Source organism: Canis aureus, chromosome 10, assembly GCF_053574225.1.
Source record: "Canis aureus isolate CA01 chromosome 10, VMU_Caureus_v.1.0, whole genome shotgun sequence".
NCBI lineage: Eukaryota > Metazoa > Chordata > Mammalia > Carnivora > Canidae > Canis > Canis aureus.
This window is the reverse complement of record NC_135620.1, coordinates 7,143,794-7,166,085: the sequence shown is the minus strand read 5'-3', so window position 1 is coordinate 7,166,085 and position 22,292 is coordinate 7,143,794. Positions and strand designations below refer to the sequence as shown.

General features: G+C 35.6%; 1 protein-coding gene across 4 annotated transcripts in view; it reads right to left on the bottom strand.

Moving 5' to 3' along the window:
• Positions 1-854: 854 nt before the first annotated feature.
• Positions 855-22,292, bottom strand: part of COMMD10 (COMM domain containing 10) — a 190,136-nt gene continuing 168,698 nt past the window's right edge. For all 4 annotated transcript variants that reach the window (XR_013387431.1, XM_077911280.1, XM_077911282.1 and 1 more), the window contains 2 exons: positions 5,003-5,062; positions 855-4,280 (listed from right to left, as the gene is read on the bottom strand). Coding sequence is in view for 3 of the 4 variants with exons in the window: in XM_077911280.1 (XP_077767406.1) it covers positions 4,242-4,280; positions 5,003-5,062 (99 nt within the window). In the remaining variant the exon portion in view is untranslated. The remainder of the gene's footprint in view (positions 4,281-5,002; positions 5,063-22,292) is intronic.

Below are 22,292 nucleotides of genomic sequence, written 5' to 3'. Positions count from 1 at the left end.
AGAACAGAGTTAGAGCAAAAGACTGGTCAGAATCAGAAGAGATATGTAGAAAGAGAGCTCCAGAAAAAAAAAAAAAATTCAGATTCTGATCCCATCCTGTAATATACAAGTTATCTTGGGTTATGATGAAGAAACTGAGCTTGAGCAAATTTAGTATCACATAAAGTAGTGGAACTAGGACATGACTCTTAGACTGTCATGAGGGTCCAGACACTTAAAATTTTATTTAAAGTGTAATGGATGCCTTTGAAGGATTCTAAGCAGAGAGATGGTATAACTAATGTGACTGATGTTTTAGAAATATCAGCTCTGTGTGAAGAGTGCATTGAAGGAGGCTAGAGTGGAGGCAGGGTAGTCCAGGTCAAAGACAGCGGTTGCCCAACAAAGGCAGTGCCCTAAATCTGCAAGACATTCTGGTGGTAGAAGTGACAGGACCACCTTATAACCATAATGCATTCTATAGTCTCCTTACCCATGACATCTGGTCACATGGATCTTCTTTGGTTCCTTAAATGTGCTAAACCTTTCCCAATCTCTAGAATGCTGCATGGGCCATTCTACATGTCAAGAAGGCTTTTCACTCTGTTCTTCTATTATTTACTCTATTTCTCATGGCTTCTTGGCCTTTCAGCTAAGATCAAGTATTAGTTACTCTGTTCTTCAATTGCTTTGTTCTACCTCATCCCACAGGACTCACTTCAAATCTCAAGTCCTCAGTGGATCTTTCCTTGGTGCCCCAATCTAAGTTTGGTTCTATCTTTGATCTTCTCTTAATAGAAGCCAATTATTTTCCATCCTATACTTCGTCACAATGTATTACATTTTCTTGCTTTTAAAAAATTGACTCTAAAATATTGTGCTTTAAGAACCATGTTTATTTTGTTCATCATTGTTAATATGGTGCTAGTATACAAAGTTCCTAGAATCATAGGCATAGGCACTCACTGAATATTCGTTAAAATACATGTCTGGCTTTAATGTCCTTACACTTAAATACTGTGCTAGTGCCTCTCACATTTGCTAATTATAGAACAGATCTCCTCTTCAACTTTTCTGGTGTCATCAGTGTGACATACCCCAAGTAATTAGTGATGTTCCAGCGTCCAACTATCTCACATCATACTCTTCCCAAAACCTGGTCCCAGGTTAAGGACAATGTGGAGAATGAAATGATGAGCAGTAGGAGAAACCGGTGATGAAGTTGTCTTGAGATAGCTGAATTCTCACTTACTGTTGGTGGTGGTATAAATGGATATGGGCCTTTGGGAAAAAAATTCATCAATATGCAAACATGGCTTTAAAATAAATATAAATAAGGGTGCCTGGGTGGCTCAGTCGGTTGAGTGTACTAACTCTTGACCTCATCTCAGGTCTTGATATCAGGGTTGTGAGTTCAAGCCCCATGTTAGGCTCCATGCTGGGTATGGAGCCTACTTAAAAATACATACATACATACATAAATATAAGTAAAAAAATACACAAAAAGGCACGTGCACGTGTGTGTATTTACGTAAGAGATCTGAAAAGATATAGATCAAGAGTTTCCAAGTAGTTAGGGAGGCACTTCTGGGAAGTGGGGAGTGAGACTGGCAAAAGAGGAAATTTTTTTAAAACTATGGGCAACTATTATTTTTATAATAAAATCTCATTAAAGATAAAAATTGAAAATAAATCTTCATACTTTTTATGTAATCCCACCTCTAGTTGTCTATACTACTAAAATAATGACAGATGTGGTCCAGGGGTTGTAGATATAAAGATATGTCACCAGTGAGTTCTTTTATGTGTTAAAAAACTGGAAATAGTCTAAACGTCCAACAACAGATTGGATAACTACATAAAGTGGAGCTCATGCACATGATGGGCTATTTAATATACATTAAAATTATATTTTAGATTCTAAGGACAGGAAAAACGCTCAGGTATAATGTTACATAAGCAAAGCAAAGTATGGAACTATTTATGGCATTATTTCAATGTGTTAGGAAAGGAAGAAAAAAAGAGAAAAAAATAATGAGAAAGTCATATGGGTAAAAAAAAAAATACCCACGTTAGTAAAATCTACCAAAATGTCATTTAATGGCCATTTGGATGATAAGAGTCTATAATTTTAGGTTATTTCTTATGATTTTTGTTTTTTCCTAATTAAAAAGAATCACAAATTATTACTGGAGAATCACAAATATTATTTGTAGTAGGTGTAAAAATAGTACATTAGTTCTTTTCTAGTAAGTGTGCCCCATCCTCATGTCAAGCACTCATTTAAGAGTGCCTGCTAAGAGAGGAGATTCCAGCACTTGTCTCTATCTCCCATATTTCTATGAAAAAGTTAACAGGTACTCAGTACTGTTTGGGAGTATTTTCTTTGGCGCATCACAACAACAGTGGTGCCTTATGGAATGAAATTATCTGCAATTAAATATATTTTGGGAATAGCTATGTTCTCAGTTGGAATTCGACCTTCTACTTGTCCTTTCTTCAATGCCCTTGGTCAGACTTTCTTGAACTAGACTCATTGAGAGGAAGCTCTTTACCACATTTTTGTATAGTTTTAGAAAATATTCTTAGAGAGTATAAAACCAGGCCTTTTAGGGAGCATAAAATGAGCTACTAATCGAGAATTTCATTTTGGACTGTCATGTTTAATTTAGATAGCTACAATGGGAGTTAAATTGGCCATTAAACCAATGAAAATTTCTACCTATCCATATGGTCACTGTCAGGAGGCCCTAACAAATTCCACTTGAGATGATGTATGTGTTTTTGTATATAAGAAGTCTGAAAGAATAGCTCCCAAAATGTTTAAGTAGTCAGGGAGCTCCCTCTGGAACAGGCAGAACAGAGTGTAACAACATTAGACAGTTCCCATAAGCTACATATGGAAATAAATGCTGTTATACTATGAACACGTCTTCCAGATATCTTATTAATGGAAGTTTAAGTTAAAAACTTTTTCAAATTAATCAACTATGGACAGCAATGGTAATATTACTTTCTGAAATCATCCAAACTGCCAATCATTCTAAGCAACAACATATGGCATACATAAGGGCATAACTTCCAAATATTGAACATTTATTTGAGAGACCTTCAGCACTTATATGATGCAGATACCTCATAGAAGGAATGTGATTTAATTTCAGTGGCTGTTTGTTTAACCATAGGACATTTCTGAAATCAAATTTCTTCATATGAAGAAAGTTGTGTTTGACTCCAATCAATCTCTGTCTTCCTCAAAAAAAAAAAAAAAAAAAAAAAAATCTCTGTCTTCCTCAATTTTCCCCCTTCTATCTTCCCACTCCCTCCTCCTGTCTTTCTTTGTAGAAAGAATATAGAACAAGTATTTCAGTCATAAAATTTCAACTGGTAGTATTTTTTTTTTATAGGCGACCATACTCACATTTATATAATCACCGCATAAAATTCTGTGTGTACCTCAGTTCACCTAATTCTAAAACATAAACATTTAATGGACTAAAATAAATTAACATATTTATAGGAAGAAAATGTAAAAGGTATCGGTTTTGAAATTTTAAGGATACTTATTTAGCACTCATGACAATTATTTTTATTGATGGTCTGAACCTGTCTTCCATACTATGAAGTGAATCATTATTAATTTGTAGTACAAAGAAAAGCACATGAAAACCTAGACTATCATTAGATCATTACACTCAATGAAAAAAATTAAAGTGTATTCAGAAGCTCACAGTGGAATTAACTGATATACTACTACTTGCTCTATTTTAAATTTCTTTCCTATATTTCCCAAGCAAAACATCATTATATTCAAGGAAAAATAAAGTTTTTTATTGCATTTGGTTGCTTTCTTTGCTTTTATTAATGTAATTACTGGAGTTCTGTATTCTAAGCTACACATCGTACTTTGTATCCATGGATCCTCCTTAATACATAAAGTATCCTCAAATATGTAAAAATAAACAGGTCAGGCAATAAAGCGAAAACAAGACAGTAATAACAGTATGGTATTTACTGTTCCCTTTAAAGTGAAAGTATTCTTAACAATTGTTTGCCCTTGGCTTACAGAGCGAGAGAATGTGTGTTAGGAGCTCTAAAAACAATCATCTCCCTTGGCTGTTATTTCTCTATGAAGTGATAAGCTGTGCAGTTTATAAGAAGAAAGCTACTGAATCCTTCAGAAAACACAACCTGGCAGTCTATCTTCAGAGCCGAATGATGAGGTGGCAGGAGTGTGATGGAGGAACCGGTCTTAGAGAACATCATGTAAGGGAATCCAGCTGTGCTTGTATGGTCTCCAGCTATTTATAAAGACAAAACAAGAGAAGAAATGGCTGAAAAGAGAGAAATGCATATGAAGGGTTGTTCAGAAACTTGCAGATAGGAGGGAAAGGATGGCAGTGGCAACCATGCATATTAAAATCCATTCATACAGCAATAGATCTACCATGTAGAAAAGTTTTCTTTTTGTATGAAGATATTAGAATTCATAGCAGTGATCTAAGTTTTCAAATTTGTTAAGGACGATGTCTGAGTTCTACTGTTTTAAATATACTCAGCTGTTTTAATTTGAATGATCACTATGCAAGACTTTTGAAAGGGTGGGTAGTGCATCTTCCTGGATTTCAAAGTCAGTAAAAGAAATAAGACATACCCTCAAAGACAAATCTTTACAGGCCTGACATCTCCCTTCTCCCTTAGGCCCCAAATTAAAATATTTAGTATTAAATATACCTAACATGCCAGTGTGGCTAGGTACCACATACTTCATTACTTAATGCTTTACTTTAAGGTAAGATAATAATCCTCTTGCCTTAATTAAAAACATTTCTACTTTCTTCCTGATTTAGTTTGTCAGATTCTCTTCATCTCAGCAATGCTTCCTGCCGTGAAACATACGGTGTTTACAAGGGATGTTTAAAGAACTTAGCTCCATAATAGGTCATTTAAAAATAAGAACTCATAAAAAGAATGCAACATTATGCAAACCCCACATAGCAGATATTATTTTAAAAATACAGACCTTGTTGTAGAAATCAAACAACTCTTTGTGACTGAATTCCACAAGAACTTTCTCCATGCTCTGGAAGGAAGAAGAAAAAGAATGAATTTAGTTATACATAATTTACATTGTAGCTTTTTCCTCTCTGGTTAGCTCCAGAATATGCCTTATTCTCCAAGTGGTTTAAAAAAATATCTGCTCCACTCAACCCCACTGTTCCTAGAACTCACAGACCCACTTAATGACCCTCTACTTTAGCAAAAGATTTCCACTCTGTGGGGACATCTATTCTTTAAGTTGACTCCACAAAGGTTAATAAAATATATGCCAGCAAAAGAACAATTTCATGATCTACTTTTTTTTTTTTCAAGACAGAGATAATATATGAGATTGTATTTCATCTTTCTCAGCAGTCCATTTGAAATCTAGCAAATACCATTACGCAAAGACACTGGAGGCGGCGTATCTGATTGAACTCATCCAGCCATTAATGCCTCCCGTCAGCACAGCTGCTGCCTCCAAGCATTAATCTAGCAGTTATGATCTTAACATGCTGAGATTGTTACCTTTTCTAATGTACAGACTCAGCAAAAGTTAACAATTAACGAGACAGCTTCAAAGCAGAGACTTCAACACACTCCTTCCTTTCGCCTCAGATGTGACAAGGGCAACCTTTGTGGGAGTCATGGGTGCAGAGGAATACTGTGCATATGTGCACAATGGTGTAGCAGAGTGCAACGGGGATCTGGCCCACCCCAACCTGCTTTTAGGTGATTTTGTAAACTGAGGAAACATTTAGAATAGTTTCTGAAGATGGGTCAAATGTGTCTGATTCAAGGTACCTTTGGCAAATGAAAGTTAATGAGGAGAGAATGCCAAGAATGTGTTTCCTGCTCTGACCATGCTGTCATGCTCACAGGGCAAAAATGGGCACCATGAACGAAGAAGCAGACCAAGGTTGAAGACAGATGTGAATTCACGTGCTTCATCGCTTGTTTCTATGGCTATTTTTTTTCTTCATTTTATCTGTTTTGATGATTTCCATTTCTACTTTAAAAACCAATGTTTTCAAAACAAAGTATTTCCACTAACTCCAGGAAAGTCAATGAGCCTATGTTCAGATATGCTGCCTCCCTTTTCAAGAAGCCAAGGCACAGAGGATCAAATTCCACACTTCTTTTCTCTTGCAACACCTAGCTAAGTTGTTAGCTTTAAAATGAATAAAGGAGCATATCTGCTTTAAAGTTTCATTCTTTAGGAGGGATAAAAGTAGTAGGCTAATTGACACATTATTAAATCTCCAAAGGTTGAAATCAGTATTATCTAGTAGTGCTATATTTCCTTCCAGCAGTTACAGGAAGAGGATAGGCCTCAGTTTATCCTATAGAAAAGCAAGACAAGTTCATTACTTTCCCCCCATCCAAATGTTAGGAAGGACTAAAGACTGAATCAGTTTGTGAACAACTGATTTACTGTATGGACACTCAGAGGTCATAGCCAGGCTGGGTCCTTGTTTCCTGAATTTTGCTTTGTTTTGAGGTAGCGTTTTCTAAAAGGTTACATTAAGGAAAGGGAAGGAAGGTAACTTTGAAAATGTACTTCTTAAAATAACAACAGCTAAAATAACATGTGTGCACATGTGCATGTCAGTGTGTATATATATATGTATATATAGGGAGAGATATGTATATATATTTAGTGTTTTGCTTGACTGAAATACTCAGCAACAGGAAGGGAAACTGCTGATACCTGAGATAAAATATGCAAAGAACTTATGCCAATATCAGGTATAATCACTGACAGCTATTATCATTTCCCATTCAACCCACAGCGACTTAGAGAAGACCATGAGAATATGGGAGAATACGGGGAGAATACAGGAGTGGTTTTAAGTGTTCCATATCTATGTGTACAGATATTCTCTTTAGAGTTTGAGAATCTACGTTTACCCAAGGGGTGGCCAAGGGCAGTTGTGTTAGGGTGTAAATGATGGAACTTAGATATGTGGGACAAAAAGGAAAGGAGGGCTGGCTGAGAGCCAACTCCCCACATTGTCAAGCTCTGACACGGAACCTCAGAGAGCCCAAGAATTCTAAATTCAAATCTCACCCTTCAGGACACTACTGAAGGTACATTATCAAGGAAGGAGTACAGATTGTATTTACTTAGTAGTTTGATAACTTTATTTATGACTTTAAATTTAGATATATGGCCCAAGGCCTCCATTTTCACTACTGCTTCAGGTCCTGCAAATATTAGGAATGAGTGTGATCAGAATCTTTCTTTGGACAATGATATTTTTAGGAGAAAAACACACTCTGAGCTTTCTTTGAGAATGTAACCAGAAAGTCACAAATAGGCTTTATCAAACCACAATTAACTCTCTAGCTTCATTGTTTACTCTTCAGAAAATGTGTGGAAGATTCTGTTCACTAAGGAAGCATGTTTTCAAACAACTTCTCTTCAGTTTCATGTCTGGACAGAAATCAGTGCAGCCTAGACCCAACAAAGATATAAGAAGTGTATTTAGTTTAATGAGAGTCCAATTATTAGTATTTCAGTGCTTGGGCTTGGACTGTCTAGCTCTATTAACACTCTGGGCCTTTGACTCAACTCATGGTTCATTAGTATCTTTGTTAAGGCAAGAAAAAAAAATAAAAATGAAATTCAAACGTGCCATCTCAGCTATCAATAGCAACTCTAACAACAAACTTTCAGGTGAGAGATGTAGAAAATCCTGGCTATGGTAGTTTTGTAGGCTATTTGACAATGGGTTTAATTATCCATGGGCTTCATGTCTATCACTGTCAATAGATAATGAGATTTGACGACTTAGTTCTATTTTTCCCCCCAAAGGGTCAGAAAGATAGTCTGGATAATAAACTGTAGCCTATTACGTCATTCTAAATAAGAAGAGAAATATCTTAGTGACATAAAACTATAGTTGCAAGTAATCAAAATGCTGTCGCCTTGTCCATTATATACCAAAACTTGAACTATATACCTCTAATCACTTGGTGAAACAAATACATGTATGTATTTTTCATATATCTTCAAATAGTACTGTACTTCACTACTTTTTATGTAGTCAAATGTTTAAGAAAAAACTTTATGAGAACATTACATTCCCATTTTTCCAGTAATTAGATACAGAGGATATTTTCATACAAGGCAAAATGTATTTTAAGTTAAAATAATTTGTTTAAAAAATGGTGATTCTAACAGGGAGTTTATATTGTCTGGCAGAGGAATATAATGACTTGTTAAGTACTACAAATTATTTCTGGAAGGGCTTTTCATTGCTTGTGTGTTTAAGAGGAATATCAATGGATACTTGTTATTATCCAGGACAACTTACGGGTAACATGTAGTAGATTTGGTGAAGAAGAAAAAAAAAAGTAAATTCAGACATGAAGAAAATGACAGTAATACAATAACAGTAGGGGACTTCAGCACCCCATTTACTTCAATGGATAGATCATCCAGACAGAAAATCAATAAGGAAACACTGGACTTAAATGACACATTAGACCAGATGGACTTAAGAGACATATATAGAACATTCCATCCAAAAGCAAGATGCATATTCTTCTCAAGTGCACACGGAATATGCTGCAGGAACGGTTACATGTTAAGTCACAAAACAAGTCCTAATAAATTTAAGAAGACTGAAATCATATCAAGTATTTTTGCTATAATGGTATGAAAATAAAATCAATCACAACAAGAAAGCTGGAAAAACCACAAACACATGGAAGTTAAACAACATGCTAATAAAAAAGCAACCAGTCAACAGAGAATGAATAAATAAAAAAAGTACCTTGAGACAAATAAAAATGGGAGCACAACCATTCAAAATCCATGGGACATAGCAGAAGTACTTCTAAGAGGGAAGTTTATGGCAATACAGACTCACTTCAAAAAACAAGAAAAAAAATAAACTTCAAACAACTTAATCTTATACCTAAAGGAATGAGAAAAAGAACAAGCTAAACTCAAAGTTAGTAAAGGGAAAGAAATAATGAAGATAGGAGTGGAAATAAGTGAAATAGAGACAAAAAAATCAATGAAACTCAGAGCTAGTTCTTTGAAAAGATAAACAACATTGCTAAACCTTTAGCCAGACTTCTCCAGAAAAAAAGAAAAGGCCCAAATAATTAAAATCAGAAATGAGAGGAAATTACAACCAATGGAGAAATACAAAGGATCATAAGACAGTACTACAAATAATTACATGCCAACAAATGGGATAATCTAGAAGAAATGAATCAATTCCTAGAAACATACAACCTTCTAAGACTGAGTCCAGAAGAAATAGAAAATCTGAACAGACTGATCAGTATTGAAATTCAATCAGTAATTAAAAAAAAAAAAAAAAAAAAAACCTCCCAACAAACAAAAGTCCTAGGCCAGACAGCCTCCTAGGTGAATTCTAACAAACATTTAAACTAGAGTTAATACCTATCCTTCTCAAACTATTCCAAAAGATTGAAGAAGGAATGCTTCCAGAGTCCTATGAGGCCAGCATCACCAAGATACCAAAACCAGACAAAGTCACCATAAAAAAGGAAAATTACAGGCCAATATCTTTGAGGAACACTGATGCAAAAATACTCAACAAAATATTATCAAACTGAATCATACATTAAAAGGTCATATACCATGATGAGGAAGAACTTATTCCAGAATGCAAAGATAGTTCAACATCCACAAATTAGTCAATGTGATACACCACACTGACAAAAAAGATAAAAATCATATGATCATCTCAATAGATGCAGATGCATTTGATAAGATTCAACACACAGTTATGATAAAAACTACTGACAGAGTAGATACAGAAGGGAATATACCTCTGACAGACCCACAGCTAACATTATACTCAGTGGTGGAAAGCTGACAGCTTTTCCTCTAAGGTCAGAAGACAAGCATGCCACTCTCACCATTTTTTATTCAACATAGTATTGGAAGTCCTAGTCACAGTAATTGGATAAGAAAAATAAATAAAAAGCATCCAAATTGGAAAAGAAGATATAAAACTGTCACTATGGGCAGATGACATGATACAAAATATAGAGAACCTTAAAGACTCTACCAAAAAACTATTATAACTAATAAATTCAGTAAAGTCGAAGGATACAAAATTAATATACATAAATCTGTGGCATTTCTATACAATTATAACAAAATCAGAAAGAGAAATTTAAAAAACAATATTACTTGCAATAGCATAAAAAATAATAGAATACCTAGGAATAAATATAACGAAGGAGGTAAAAGACCTGTACTTTAAAAACTATAAGACACTGATAAAAGAAATTGGAGAATACATAAATAAATGTAAAGATAGTCTGTGTTGGACTGGAAGAACAGATTCAATGCAATCAGTATCAAAAACCAATTGCATCTTTCACAGAAATAGAACAAACAATCTTAAAGTTTGTATTGTATGGTCAAAAAGACCCCAAATGACTTAAAGTGATCTTGAAAAAGAACAAAACTGGAAGTATCACAATTCCAGATAATCAAGATACACTACAAAGCTGTAGTAATCAAAACAGTATGGTACAGACACACACATGCAAACAAACCACATAGTTCAACAGAACAGAACAGAGAGGCCAGAAATAAACCTATGCTTATATAGTCAATTAATATTCAAAAAAGGAGTCAAGTACATACAGTGGGAAAAAGTCTCTTTAATAAATGTAGCTGGACAGCTACAAGTTAAAGAATCAAACTGTACCACCTTGTTTCACTAAATACAAAAATAAACTCAAAATAGATTTAAGACTTAAGTTTAAGACCAGACACCATAAAACTACCAGAAGCAAACACAGGCAATAAGCTCTTGGATACCAGTCTGAAAAAGATTGTTTTGGATCTGTCTCCCCAGGAAAGGACAATAAAAGCAAAGGTAAACAACTAAGAACTACAGCAAACTAAAAAGCTTTTGTATGGTGAAGCAAACCAACAAAATAAAAAAGCTACTGAATGAAAGACGAAATTTGTAAATGACATAACTGGTAATGGGTTAATTATCAAAATACATAAAAAGCTCACACAATAGGAAAAAAACCCCAAACAATATGATTAAAAATGAGAAGAGGAACTGAATAGGTATTTCTCCAAAGAAGACTTACAGATGGCCAAAAGACACATGAAAAGATGCTCAACATCACTAATCATCAGGGAAACACAAAACAAAACCACAATGAGATATCATCTCACGACTTGTCAGAATGGCTGTTAACAAAAAGACAAGAAATAACAAGTGTTGGCAAAGATGGGGAGAAAAAGGAACTCTCCTGCACTGTTGGTGGAAATGTAAATTGGTGTAGCCACTATGCAAAACAGTATGAAGGCTCTTCAAAAACTTAAAAATAGACCTACCATGTGGTCCAGCAATTCCACCCTCTGGGTGTTTATGAAAAACAAAACAAAACAAAAAACCCACCAGCAAATCACCAACCTGAAGAGATATATGAACACCTATGTTCACTGCAGCATTATTTATAACAGCCAAGATATAGAAGCAATCTAAATGTCTATTAATAGATGAATGGATAGAGAAGACATAGTATATATAAATAAAATAGAATATTGATCATGAAAGGAATGAAAGCTTCCCATCTGTGACAGCATGGATGTACCTAGAGGGTATTATGCTAAGTGAAATAAGTCAAACAGAGAAAGACAAATACTGTATATTTTCACTCACATGTGGAATATAGAAAACAAAACAAAACAGAAACAGATTCATAGATACAGGAAACAATCTGGCTGCCAGAGGGGAGAGGGGTGAGGAGATAAGTGCAACAGAGAAAAGGGATTAAAAGGTATAAACTTCCATTTATAAAATAAATAGACATAGGGATACTATATACAGAATAGGCAATATAGTTAATAATATGTAACAATTATGTATGGTGACAGACGGTAGCTAGATTTATCATGGTGATCACTCTGTAATATACATAAATGTTGAAATATTTGTACATTTGAAGCTAAAGTTGACCCTTGAACATGAGGCTTAGGGATGCTGACGCCCTCCATTTAAGTTGAAAATCCATATGTAACATTTACTCTGCCCAAACTTAACTACTAATATAGCCCACTGTTGACTGGAAGCCTTACTAATAATGATAACATAAACAATAGATTAATACAAATTTTGTAAGTTACATAGATTATTTACTGTTTTTATTTTCTATACTGTATATACATCATAAAGCTACAAAAAAGAAAATGTTATTAAGAAAGTCATAAGAGAAAATATATTTACAGTGCTGTACTGTATTAATGAAAAAAAAATCCATGTATAAGTGGTCCTGCCCAGTTCAAATTCATATCATTCAAAGGTTAACTGTAATATAATATTGCATATCAACTCCACTTTAGGAAAAAGAAAAGAAAAAGAAAATTCACCCTGGGCTTTAGCTGTAATGGATAACTCTTAGAAAAACTCTTTTTAGAGATGGACCACACGGGTCCCATAAAAATTGTCAGGTTACATGCGTTTATATAATTACTTTTTCCGTGTTAATGCAGACAACATGAAATTCCACAAGTGTGCTTTTAAATAAAAAATATTACAGTTGTTTTTCAGACACACACAAAAATAGGCTCACAAAATATGGAGAGAGCCCAAATGTCCATCGATTGATGAATGGATAAAGAAGATGAAGTGTACACACACACACACACACACACACACACCATAGAATATTACCCAGCCACCAAAAAAAAAAAAAAAAAAAAAAAGAAAGAAATCTTACCATTTGCAACGACATGGATGGAACTAGAAGACATCATGCTAAGCAAAATAAGTCAGTCAGAGAAAGATAAATACTATATGATTTCATTTATATGCAGAATTTAAGAAACAAAACAGATGAACATATGGGATGGGGGCAAAGAAAAGGAGATACGGAAAACAAGCCCTAAGACACTCCTGACGACAGAGAACAGAGGGTTGAGGGTGGGAGGTGGGTGGGGGATGGGCTAGATGGCTGATGGGGATTAGGTACTTGTTATGATGAGCATCTGGTGTTGTATGTAAGTAATGAATCACTGACTTCTACTCCAGAAAGCAATACTGCACTGTATATTAACCAAAATTTAAATTAAAAATAAATAAATAATTATTCAATTAAATAAAAAAAGAAATAGGCTCGTATGATGATTATATGTAATCTAAAAGTCCTGACACTGCTAACATTTCAAAGTATTTTCACCTACATTACTTCATGTTAATTTTAAAACAGTCTGAAGAGGCAAGGCATGTCATAAAATATTCCTCTTTAACAGATGAGCACACAGAGGCACATCATGGTAAGAAAGCCACCTAAGAAAAACAACCATGCAACAATGGACAATGAACTAGAAGAGTCTGAGTTGGAAATTAAGGGCTATCCAGAACTGTTCTTTTCATGTGAGACAAAATACAGATAACAGTTTCAATAGGTAAGATGTTACTAGAAAAAAAAAGGAAGTAATTTAGCAATACCCAACTAGGTCAAGATACTATTATACATACCATTTCACATAAACAAAGATTTTTTTTTTTACATTAAAGGTGAGATCAGTAAATAAGATCTTTTTTGTTTTTTTTTTTTTGTTGTTGTGATTCTGCTTTGTTGTTATTGTTGGGTGGGGGATAAAGAGGATGGGTGATGTGTACTGTTTATCTCACATACTAAATATAAAGGAAATGATGGATAAGTGAGAATATATTAAAACCCAAAATTTCCATTCATCAAGTCATATCATCAAAAACTAAAAGGAAAGCCACAGAGGGACACCTGGGTGGCTCAGCAGTTGGGCGTCTGCCTTTGGCTCAGGGTATGATCCCGCAGTCCCGGGATGAAGTCCCATATCAGGCTCCCTGCACGGAGCCTGCTTCTCCCTCTGCCTCTGTCTCTGCCTCTCATTCTCTCTGTGTTTCTCATTCATGAATGAATGAATGAATGAATAAATAAATAAATAAATAAATAATTTTTTTTGGAATAAAAGGAAAGCCACAGAGACTCATACCCAGAATATACAAAAATTACTACAAATTAAAAGAGGCAAAACTCCATTTAAAAATGGACCAGAACATATATCCAATCATTGTGTTGTACACCTAAACCTAGTACAATGTTGTGTCAGTTATACTTCATTAAGAAAAAAAGCCACCTGGCTGGTGGTATTTGGCTGGAGTGAAGGAGGAAACAGTCAGAAGACTCTCATGATGCCAGATGAGATTGTTAAAAGGGACTCCAGCTATGTGCTGATGATCTGGAAGCCTGGCTCTGGTGGAATACAAGTGGGAGAGAAACTAAAAATTCTGGATAGTTCTCTTCTTGGTAGGTTTCCTGGCAGTTTCCCCAGCAGACAGCAGTACTTCTGGGCTGCCCAAGAGTGCCCTGGTTTGACAGCCTTGCTCTGATTTTAAAAAGGCAAAAAAAAAAAAAAAAAAAAAAAAAAAAAAAAAGACAAGAGGCTTGAAGAGTCACTTCACAAAAGGCATCCAAACAGCCAAAACCATGTAAAAATGTATTAGCAACCATATGGCTGGAAGGCATGAAAACTTGTTAACTACTCTGAAAACTTGGCTGGTATTATTTACTCAAGCTGAATATATGCATACCCTATGACCCCAAAATTCACTCCTAAGTATTCATGTTATGTTCAACTGAAATGTACACATACAGACACCATGAGACAGTACAAGAATACTGATAGCACTAATATTCAAAAGAACCAAAAAATGGAAGTAACTAGAATTTCTTTCAACAGAATATGTAAATAAAGTGTAGTACAGCAATACGATGGAACATTATATAGAAGTGAAAATAACTAAATAATAAATAGCTAAATACGACATCATGCATGACCCTCAAACATATAAATGTCAGAGAAAGGAACAGAAGACACGTATTGATTTTTTTCATTTATATGGGGACTTAAAAAACAACAGTAAAAAAGGTTTTAGAGACAAATTCTTAAGTGGTACAACTATAAAGTAAGAAACAAAGATATTACCAGATGTATTCAAATAGTGATCACCTCTGGATGACTGGATAGAGGACAGAGGAGGTAGTACTTAGGAGGAGGAGGCATAAGGGAGGCTTCTGATGTAATGACAATACTGTATATATTTCTTGGTGATGGGCTAAAGGTGCTCTTTTACAAGTCACTGTGCTTCTTCTATGTATGTGTGCCATATTTTACCAATTAAAAAAAGAGGATGGAACCACTAGGTATTAAATTCATTTGTTCATTTTTATTCAATAAATATGGATTAAATCCCTACAGGGCCTATTCTAGAAATACATATACGTAATGAGTGACAGAGACAAAAGTACCCCTCATTAACAAAGGCAGACAACAAACAAGATTTGTAACAGTAAGACCAACAGCAATAACAATTCACATACATACATGTAAGAATGTCTATTGATGTTCAGTGTTAGGAAGAAAAATAAAGCAGGGAAAGGGGAGGTGGGTAGGTGGAGATTCAGTGGTAGGTAGTTAGAGAAGATCTCACCGAAATGATGACATCTGAGCTAAGATATAAAAGAAGCAAGGGACAAAAAAAGACAACCTATAGGATGGAAGAAAATACTTGCAAATCATTATCTAGTAAGAGTATAATACCAGAATATATAAAGAACTCCTATAAATCAACAACAAAAGGACAAGCTCAGTTTAAAAAAAGGCAAAGGACAAAACAAAAAAGATACACAAATGGTTAAGTAAGCCCATGAAAAGATATTCAACATCCTAAGTCATTAGGGAAATGCAAGTCAAAACTGCAATGAGATACTTCTTCATCTTTAGTAAGAAAAATATAATTTTGCCAGTGGAAATGGAGAAAACCCAGCTGTTGATGAGGATGTAGAGGAACTGGAATCCATACACATTGCTAGTGGGAATGTAAAATGGTGCAGTAGCTGTGGAAAACAACCTGAAATTCCTGAAAAAGTTAAACAAAGAATTACCAGCAATTCCACTCCTGAATATATACCCAAAAGAAATGAAAACAGGGAGTGAATACTTGTACACCAATGTTTCTAGTATCTTTTCAACAGCTACTCAAAGCAATATGTTGACCTAATAAGCAGTTAAGATTTTGATGAAAAGATGGTAGTGGAAGCAAGACCATAAGGAACATTGAGACATTACTTAGAGTAATGCAAATGCATGTATAAAATTATACATGTTCACAACTCTCTCAACCATCAGTTTAGGTACTGTTGTGGGCTGAGTTGTGTCTCCCCCATATTCACATTGAAATTCTAACCCCCAGGATCTCAAAACATAACTGTATATAGTGTTAGGGTCTTAGACAATTAAAGTAAAATGAGGTCATGTAGATGGGCCTGAGTTCAACATGACTGGTGTCCTTATAAGAAGAGGAGTTAGGACCCAGAACACACAGAGAAAGACCATGTGAAGACACTGAGGGAATATGGCCATCTATAAGCCAAAGACAGAGGCCTTAGAAGAAACCAATCCTGTTGACACCTCGATCTCAAACTTCTAGCCTCTAGAATGTAAGTAAATAAATTTCTGTTATTTAAGCAACCTAGTCTGACCTACTTTGTTATGGCAGCCCTGGCAAACTCAGATGGACTCCTGGCAAACTCAGATAGACTCCATCTTCTGGGATGGACAGAAGATCTTTCTTCTAAGAACAATGGAAAACCACTGGAGAGTTTTAACTATAAGAATGACATAATTTGGGCAGCCCCGGTAGCCCAGTGGTTTAGCGCCTGCCTTCAGCCCAGGGCGTGATCCTGGGGACCCGGGATCGGGTCCTGCGTCGGGCTCCCTGTGTGGAGCCTGCTTCTTCCTCTGCCTGTGTCTCTGCCTCTATCTGTGTCTCTCATGAATAAATAAATAAAATCTTAAAAAAAAAAAAAAAGAATGACATAATTTTATTTACATATTAACAACTGCCCTGCTTTTATTTGTAAATGTAGGTGGCCAAACTGGATGTGGAGAAACCAGCTAGGAGGCTACTGTATTGGTTCAGGCCACATAGTGTTTTGATTTAATGTGATGGCAACAGTGATAAAGTAGAAAAATGAGATATGGTGTAGAGGTGAAGAGATAGTACTTGGTGACAGATTTGAGCGAGGGTATTTGTATAAAGGAGTAGAAGTCAGAAGGACCCTCAGCTTTCTGGCAAAAGATGGAGGCAGGGAAGATTAGGAAACTAGAGAATACCTGAAGAAGGAAAGAATCAAAGGGGTAGTTTCAGACACAATTAGCTTGATTATGTCTGTGAGACTTCCCTGCAAATGAATGAAATAAATCCAGAAAGCCAAAAACGATACTTACATTGATATTTTGTTATGATATATTGATATTTACAACTGCAAAAGTGTGGGGCACCTGGGTTAAGCACAGTTGGTTAAGCCTCTGGCTCTTGATTTTGGCTCAGACCATGATCTCAGGGTTGTGCAACTGAGTCCCACAATGGGCTCCATGCTTAGCAGGGAGTTGGCTTGAGGATTCTTTCCCTTTGCTCTTCCCCCTACTTGTGCATGCTCTCTCTCTCTCTCTCTCTCTCTCTCAAATAAATAAATCTTAAAAAAAAAACAAAACAAAACAAATAAGAATGAAACTGTAAGAGTAGATATGACTGCCCAGGAAAAGAATGCAGTATAAGAAGACAGGAAGGTCTGGGGCTCACCCTATGGAACTCCAGTATTTAGGGTAGGTGGTGTTCCATAAATGACAAGTACCACCAGGCCCACAAATTAGGCTAAGAGCACTGACAGGTGCATAGTATGTGAAAACGTATGGTGGGCACTTATTACATGGGTCAAAATAATTTAGTGAGTTAGTATACAGGTAATAAAACTGGGGAGCCTTATTTTTAAATATATCTTCAATCTTCCATTTTCCAGTAAAACACATTAAAGTAGGGATCCCTGGGTGGCGCAGCGGTTTAGCGCCTGCCTTTGGCCCAGGGCGCGATCCTGGAGATCCGGGATCGAATCCCACGTCAGGCTCCCGGTGCATGGAGCCCTCTGCCTGTGTCTCTGCCTTTCTCTCTCTCTGTGACTATCATAAATAAATAAAAATTAAAAAAAAAAAACACATTAAAGTCACTAATAATATTAGGTAAACATACACAGACTAGAAGATTTACTCTCTTTTGCCTTCTACATATAAGATTACAACCAAGAACCCATTTAGGAAATTCATTATTTATATTGCCTAAGCTGGTCTCCTGCATTAAAACCTAATTTAGACTTCTCTGCATCCTCTCTGAACACTCTGCAAAGTGAAAATCAGAGTGCGAGATTAAAATTCTGCCAACTTCTTAAAAAACAAGAAAGATACATTTGTTCACCCATTCCTTTTCATTTTTAATTTGTAGTCTTATCTACAAGCACCTGGATAATGTTGCACTACCCATTAGCAAAACTCTCATGGAAATAAAATTTAGTAAGGCCTTCAGAGAGGTCTAAATTGAAGAAAGCTGACAGTAAAAATATCCTTTGCTTTCTCATTACTTAGGAAGTAGGAACACATACATTTTCCAAGTGAGAAATGCATTAGCCTTTGCACAAATTATCCAAGTAAAAACAACCCCCAAATAGTACAGGTCTCAACTAGTTAAGAGTTAAGCCAAATTTACATTGCTTAGTTGGATATTGGAATTAGAAATGACACAATTAGCTTTTCACCTAGAAAATCAGAGGAGGTGAAGGATTCCAGTAAAAGAAAAACTAATCTCATGTTCTGACAGAATCTAAAAATACTTTGCTAGGTACCTAAAGAGGAAGTTTTCTCCTTTTCAGTTACATGAAGGGCAAAGATAATACGTAAATAATATTTCAAGCTCTACTGAATGTTGACTGGATTTACAAAACAAAAGACAGTAGGCATCATTTATTTAATAAATACATCTAAACATTATGTTCTAACTATATACAGTAATAGATAACTGTAAATATATTCCAGTACCTCTATTCACTATTATTGCTCAAAAAAACCGAGGGATGTAATTTAAGCTCTCATCACAGACTGAAAATAAAACCCCATGAAATTCTACGATACATATAAGCATTAGCCATTTCTGTCATCATTCAAGAAACATTACAGACAGCCAATACAAAGACAAACAGGAAGGTGTGATATCCTTGACCAAAGAAAGGTCCTTCTCTAGGTAGGCAGGTTGCCCTTTATAGCTAAGAAGGTACGTGGGACAGAAGGGAGGAAGGGATCCTCTGCCCATCTGTCAGATCAGTGGAATCAATCCTGGCAACCAAAGGGGTAACAGATGTTACAATCAGCTCTGATTCGGAGGGTGCCAGCTTGAGAAGGTGCAAGCAAAAGCACCGTAGGTGGAGGGAAAGCAAATTTCCACTTTTCTATGAAGCAGCTTGACTACATGACCTCCCAAGGTTCTTTTCAATTCTAGAGCTTGAAGATGTTGAAAGGCAAACCTCTATAAACAAATTAAACTGGTGAACTGAGATAGTTAAGAGAACCACAAAATGTCAGTAAGAAAGAGCTCTGGCAATAACCCTAGTTCAACCCTTTTATTCAAAAGATGAGGCAGCTGGTCCCACAAAGATGAACCAACATGAAGTATATTATGGGGAGACCAATCATTGTTCTTTTCATTTTACTGTTAGGATAACTCAACCTAAAATAGCACTTTCACCTGCAAATCAGGCTAATTTATAGAAAAAAGTTCTCTCCGTGAATTTGCACATTTACACCCCCTCTCTAATTCTACACATAAATACACAGAAGCTATGCTGAGAGTAAATCTTTTGAAAAATAGGGTTGATAAAGCACCAACGTGTCTTAAATAATAGGGAAATAATGTGAACTTAAATTTTCAAATCCTCACAACTTTCCAGAAAAAAAAAAGGTAATGATTGTCTTAAAAAAAAACAAAAAACAAAAAAGAAATACTAGGAATATTTCATAGAAGTTAACATAGTATCACTGCCATGTTTAAAATTCTAATTCCAAACAAACAAAAATATGTCAGCCCAATGAATACAGAACATCACAGAGAGAGTAAGAGAAATAATCACTTGCACCTGACTATGGAGCTGATCTCTATCACTCCACCAAACCCTGTGATTCCAAAGGCTCTTCAGGAAAACAGCAACCTATCCAGCAGGCTCCCACATTTCCCGGGCACAATAGCCCGTGCTGCTTGAGGGGGGGAGCCGGCAAACTGGAGACACCTCAGTTTATATCAAGGTTTTATAAAAGCTGCAAAAGGACAATTTCAACAAAGAGATGGAATACAAGCCACGAAAGACATTTCTTAAATCAACCAAATGACAGCTTTTCTTTTTTAAATCTTTGAAAAAGTTTGCCAAAACACTTTCTATTTAAGAATATAGACAGTGTGTGTGTGTATATATATATATATATATATATACACACACATACACAGTAAAGGTGAATTTCATGCTTATTAGCATAGCATTCAAGACTTCCAGAAATCTGGCCCTGACTCCACCTATAGCTTCAAGTTTTCGCATCCTTTTAGCACACTGTACACACCAGCCATACCAGTACACTCTGCAGACTGCCCTTTGGGTCTTTGGTCATGCTGTTCCCTGTGTTCTTTCAGTGGTGCTCCCAATGGCTCTTGTGGGTAAAAGGAGCACACATGTGGATTTGGCCAGATCCTTAATTCAGTTGACCTAACAGCCCTTTGTGCATATTTCAGTTACTGCTTTTCCATGCTATACAGAATGGAATGACCCACCTTTGTACTACAGATGGTAGGCTCTTCAAGGGCAGGGGCTATGCTTTCTTCATTGTAGGCCAATAGCCAAGTATGGTATTGATCATAGTACTTAGTAATATGTATGTTTACTGAGCTCAATTTTTATTTATTTTTTTGAGAGAGAGAGAGTGTGTGTGAGTGGGGGTGGGAGGGGCAGAAGGAGAGGGAGGGAGAGAATCTCAAGTAGGTGCCACTCCCAGTACAGAGCCTGAGGCAGGGCTCTATCTCACAACCCTGAGATCATGACTTGAGCCTAAATCAAGAGTTCGACACTCAATCGACTGAGCCAACCAGATGCCCCTTATTGAGCTAAGTTTTAAGAAAATGTGTTTGCTAAATTTAAGCATGCTTAAATACTTTCCCTCCCATGGGGAAAAATACTATACAGAGAGGATTAGAATAACTGGATTTTGTCTAAATGATAACAATATTTTTCCATCATACTATAGTATTTACCCCACTGATGAAGTACTCTTGTAAGTCTCATAAATCTTGTTTTATTCAATATATATGCATAAAGTACAAAGTACAGTAATTTAACTACTGATTTCCTAGTTAGCTTGAAAAATGGCTTTTCACACTTGAAGGCCCCTTCCTATGCTGGTGAAATCAGAAAATTTGAAGTTTTTCACATATTTAGCTAAAAACACAAGTTTTGGCTGTCAAGAGAACAGTGAACCATTTTTGACCAGAAACTTTTACTCAATATAAAAACTGTGTCAAAGTGTGTGTGACATATTATCACAAAATGCTTAATCAGAGGTATCTACTTCAGCTGCTAGGACATTTGACCCATTATTTTTATATGCCCTTTTAATTCTGGCTAAAATATTATTTTGTTCTTGCATAGACAAAACAGTATGTTTAGCAGTCATATCATCATCATATTTTCTGTCCTCTTAAAAATTACAATATGCTATGCATGAGCAGATCACAAACTTGGAGCCAATCAACATGCAGCTTCTATAGTATTCATTAACTGTAATTTATTATGTGTATGCTGATATGTCATTATGATTTTCAGCTTTGGTACTGAAATATTTAGCTATGGTTGCTGAATATAATCAGCAAGATAAGAGGTTTTGAATATGATTACAAGAAGCTCCTTAAATGTAGTGAGAAATTATGTTAAGAGCACTGACAGCTACAAAATGGAGCTTCTTTTCTGTAATAAATATTATAGGTGATGCTATCTTTTTCTGGAAATTACTCTTTATTCTAATTATAAGTACTTATCTGATTACTGAAGCATTATCATTACAGATTTAGAAAGGCTGCATTCCTTAACTTCTTAAAACATGTGTTAGTATCCCAGCTGAGGGATTCCAGGTAAACTAGATACTAAATGAAATGTTCCCAGTGCATGGTTTTTAAAGACTCTGAGCTCAATGTCCAAATTGGAGTTTCTCCTTTGTTCATAAAATCACTTTATTGTATTCAGAGACAAAAATGTGGATGATGTGTGTGGACTTCAAGAGCTACCATGGATTTTGCATCCTAAATTAAATAACTGAATATAATTCACAGTGTTAAGAAAAAGGTAAT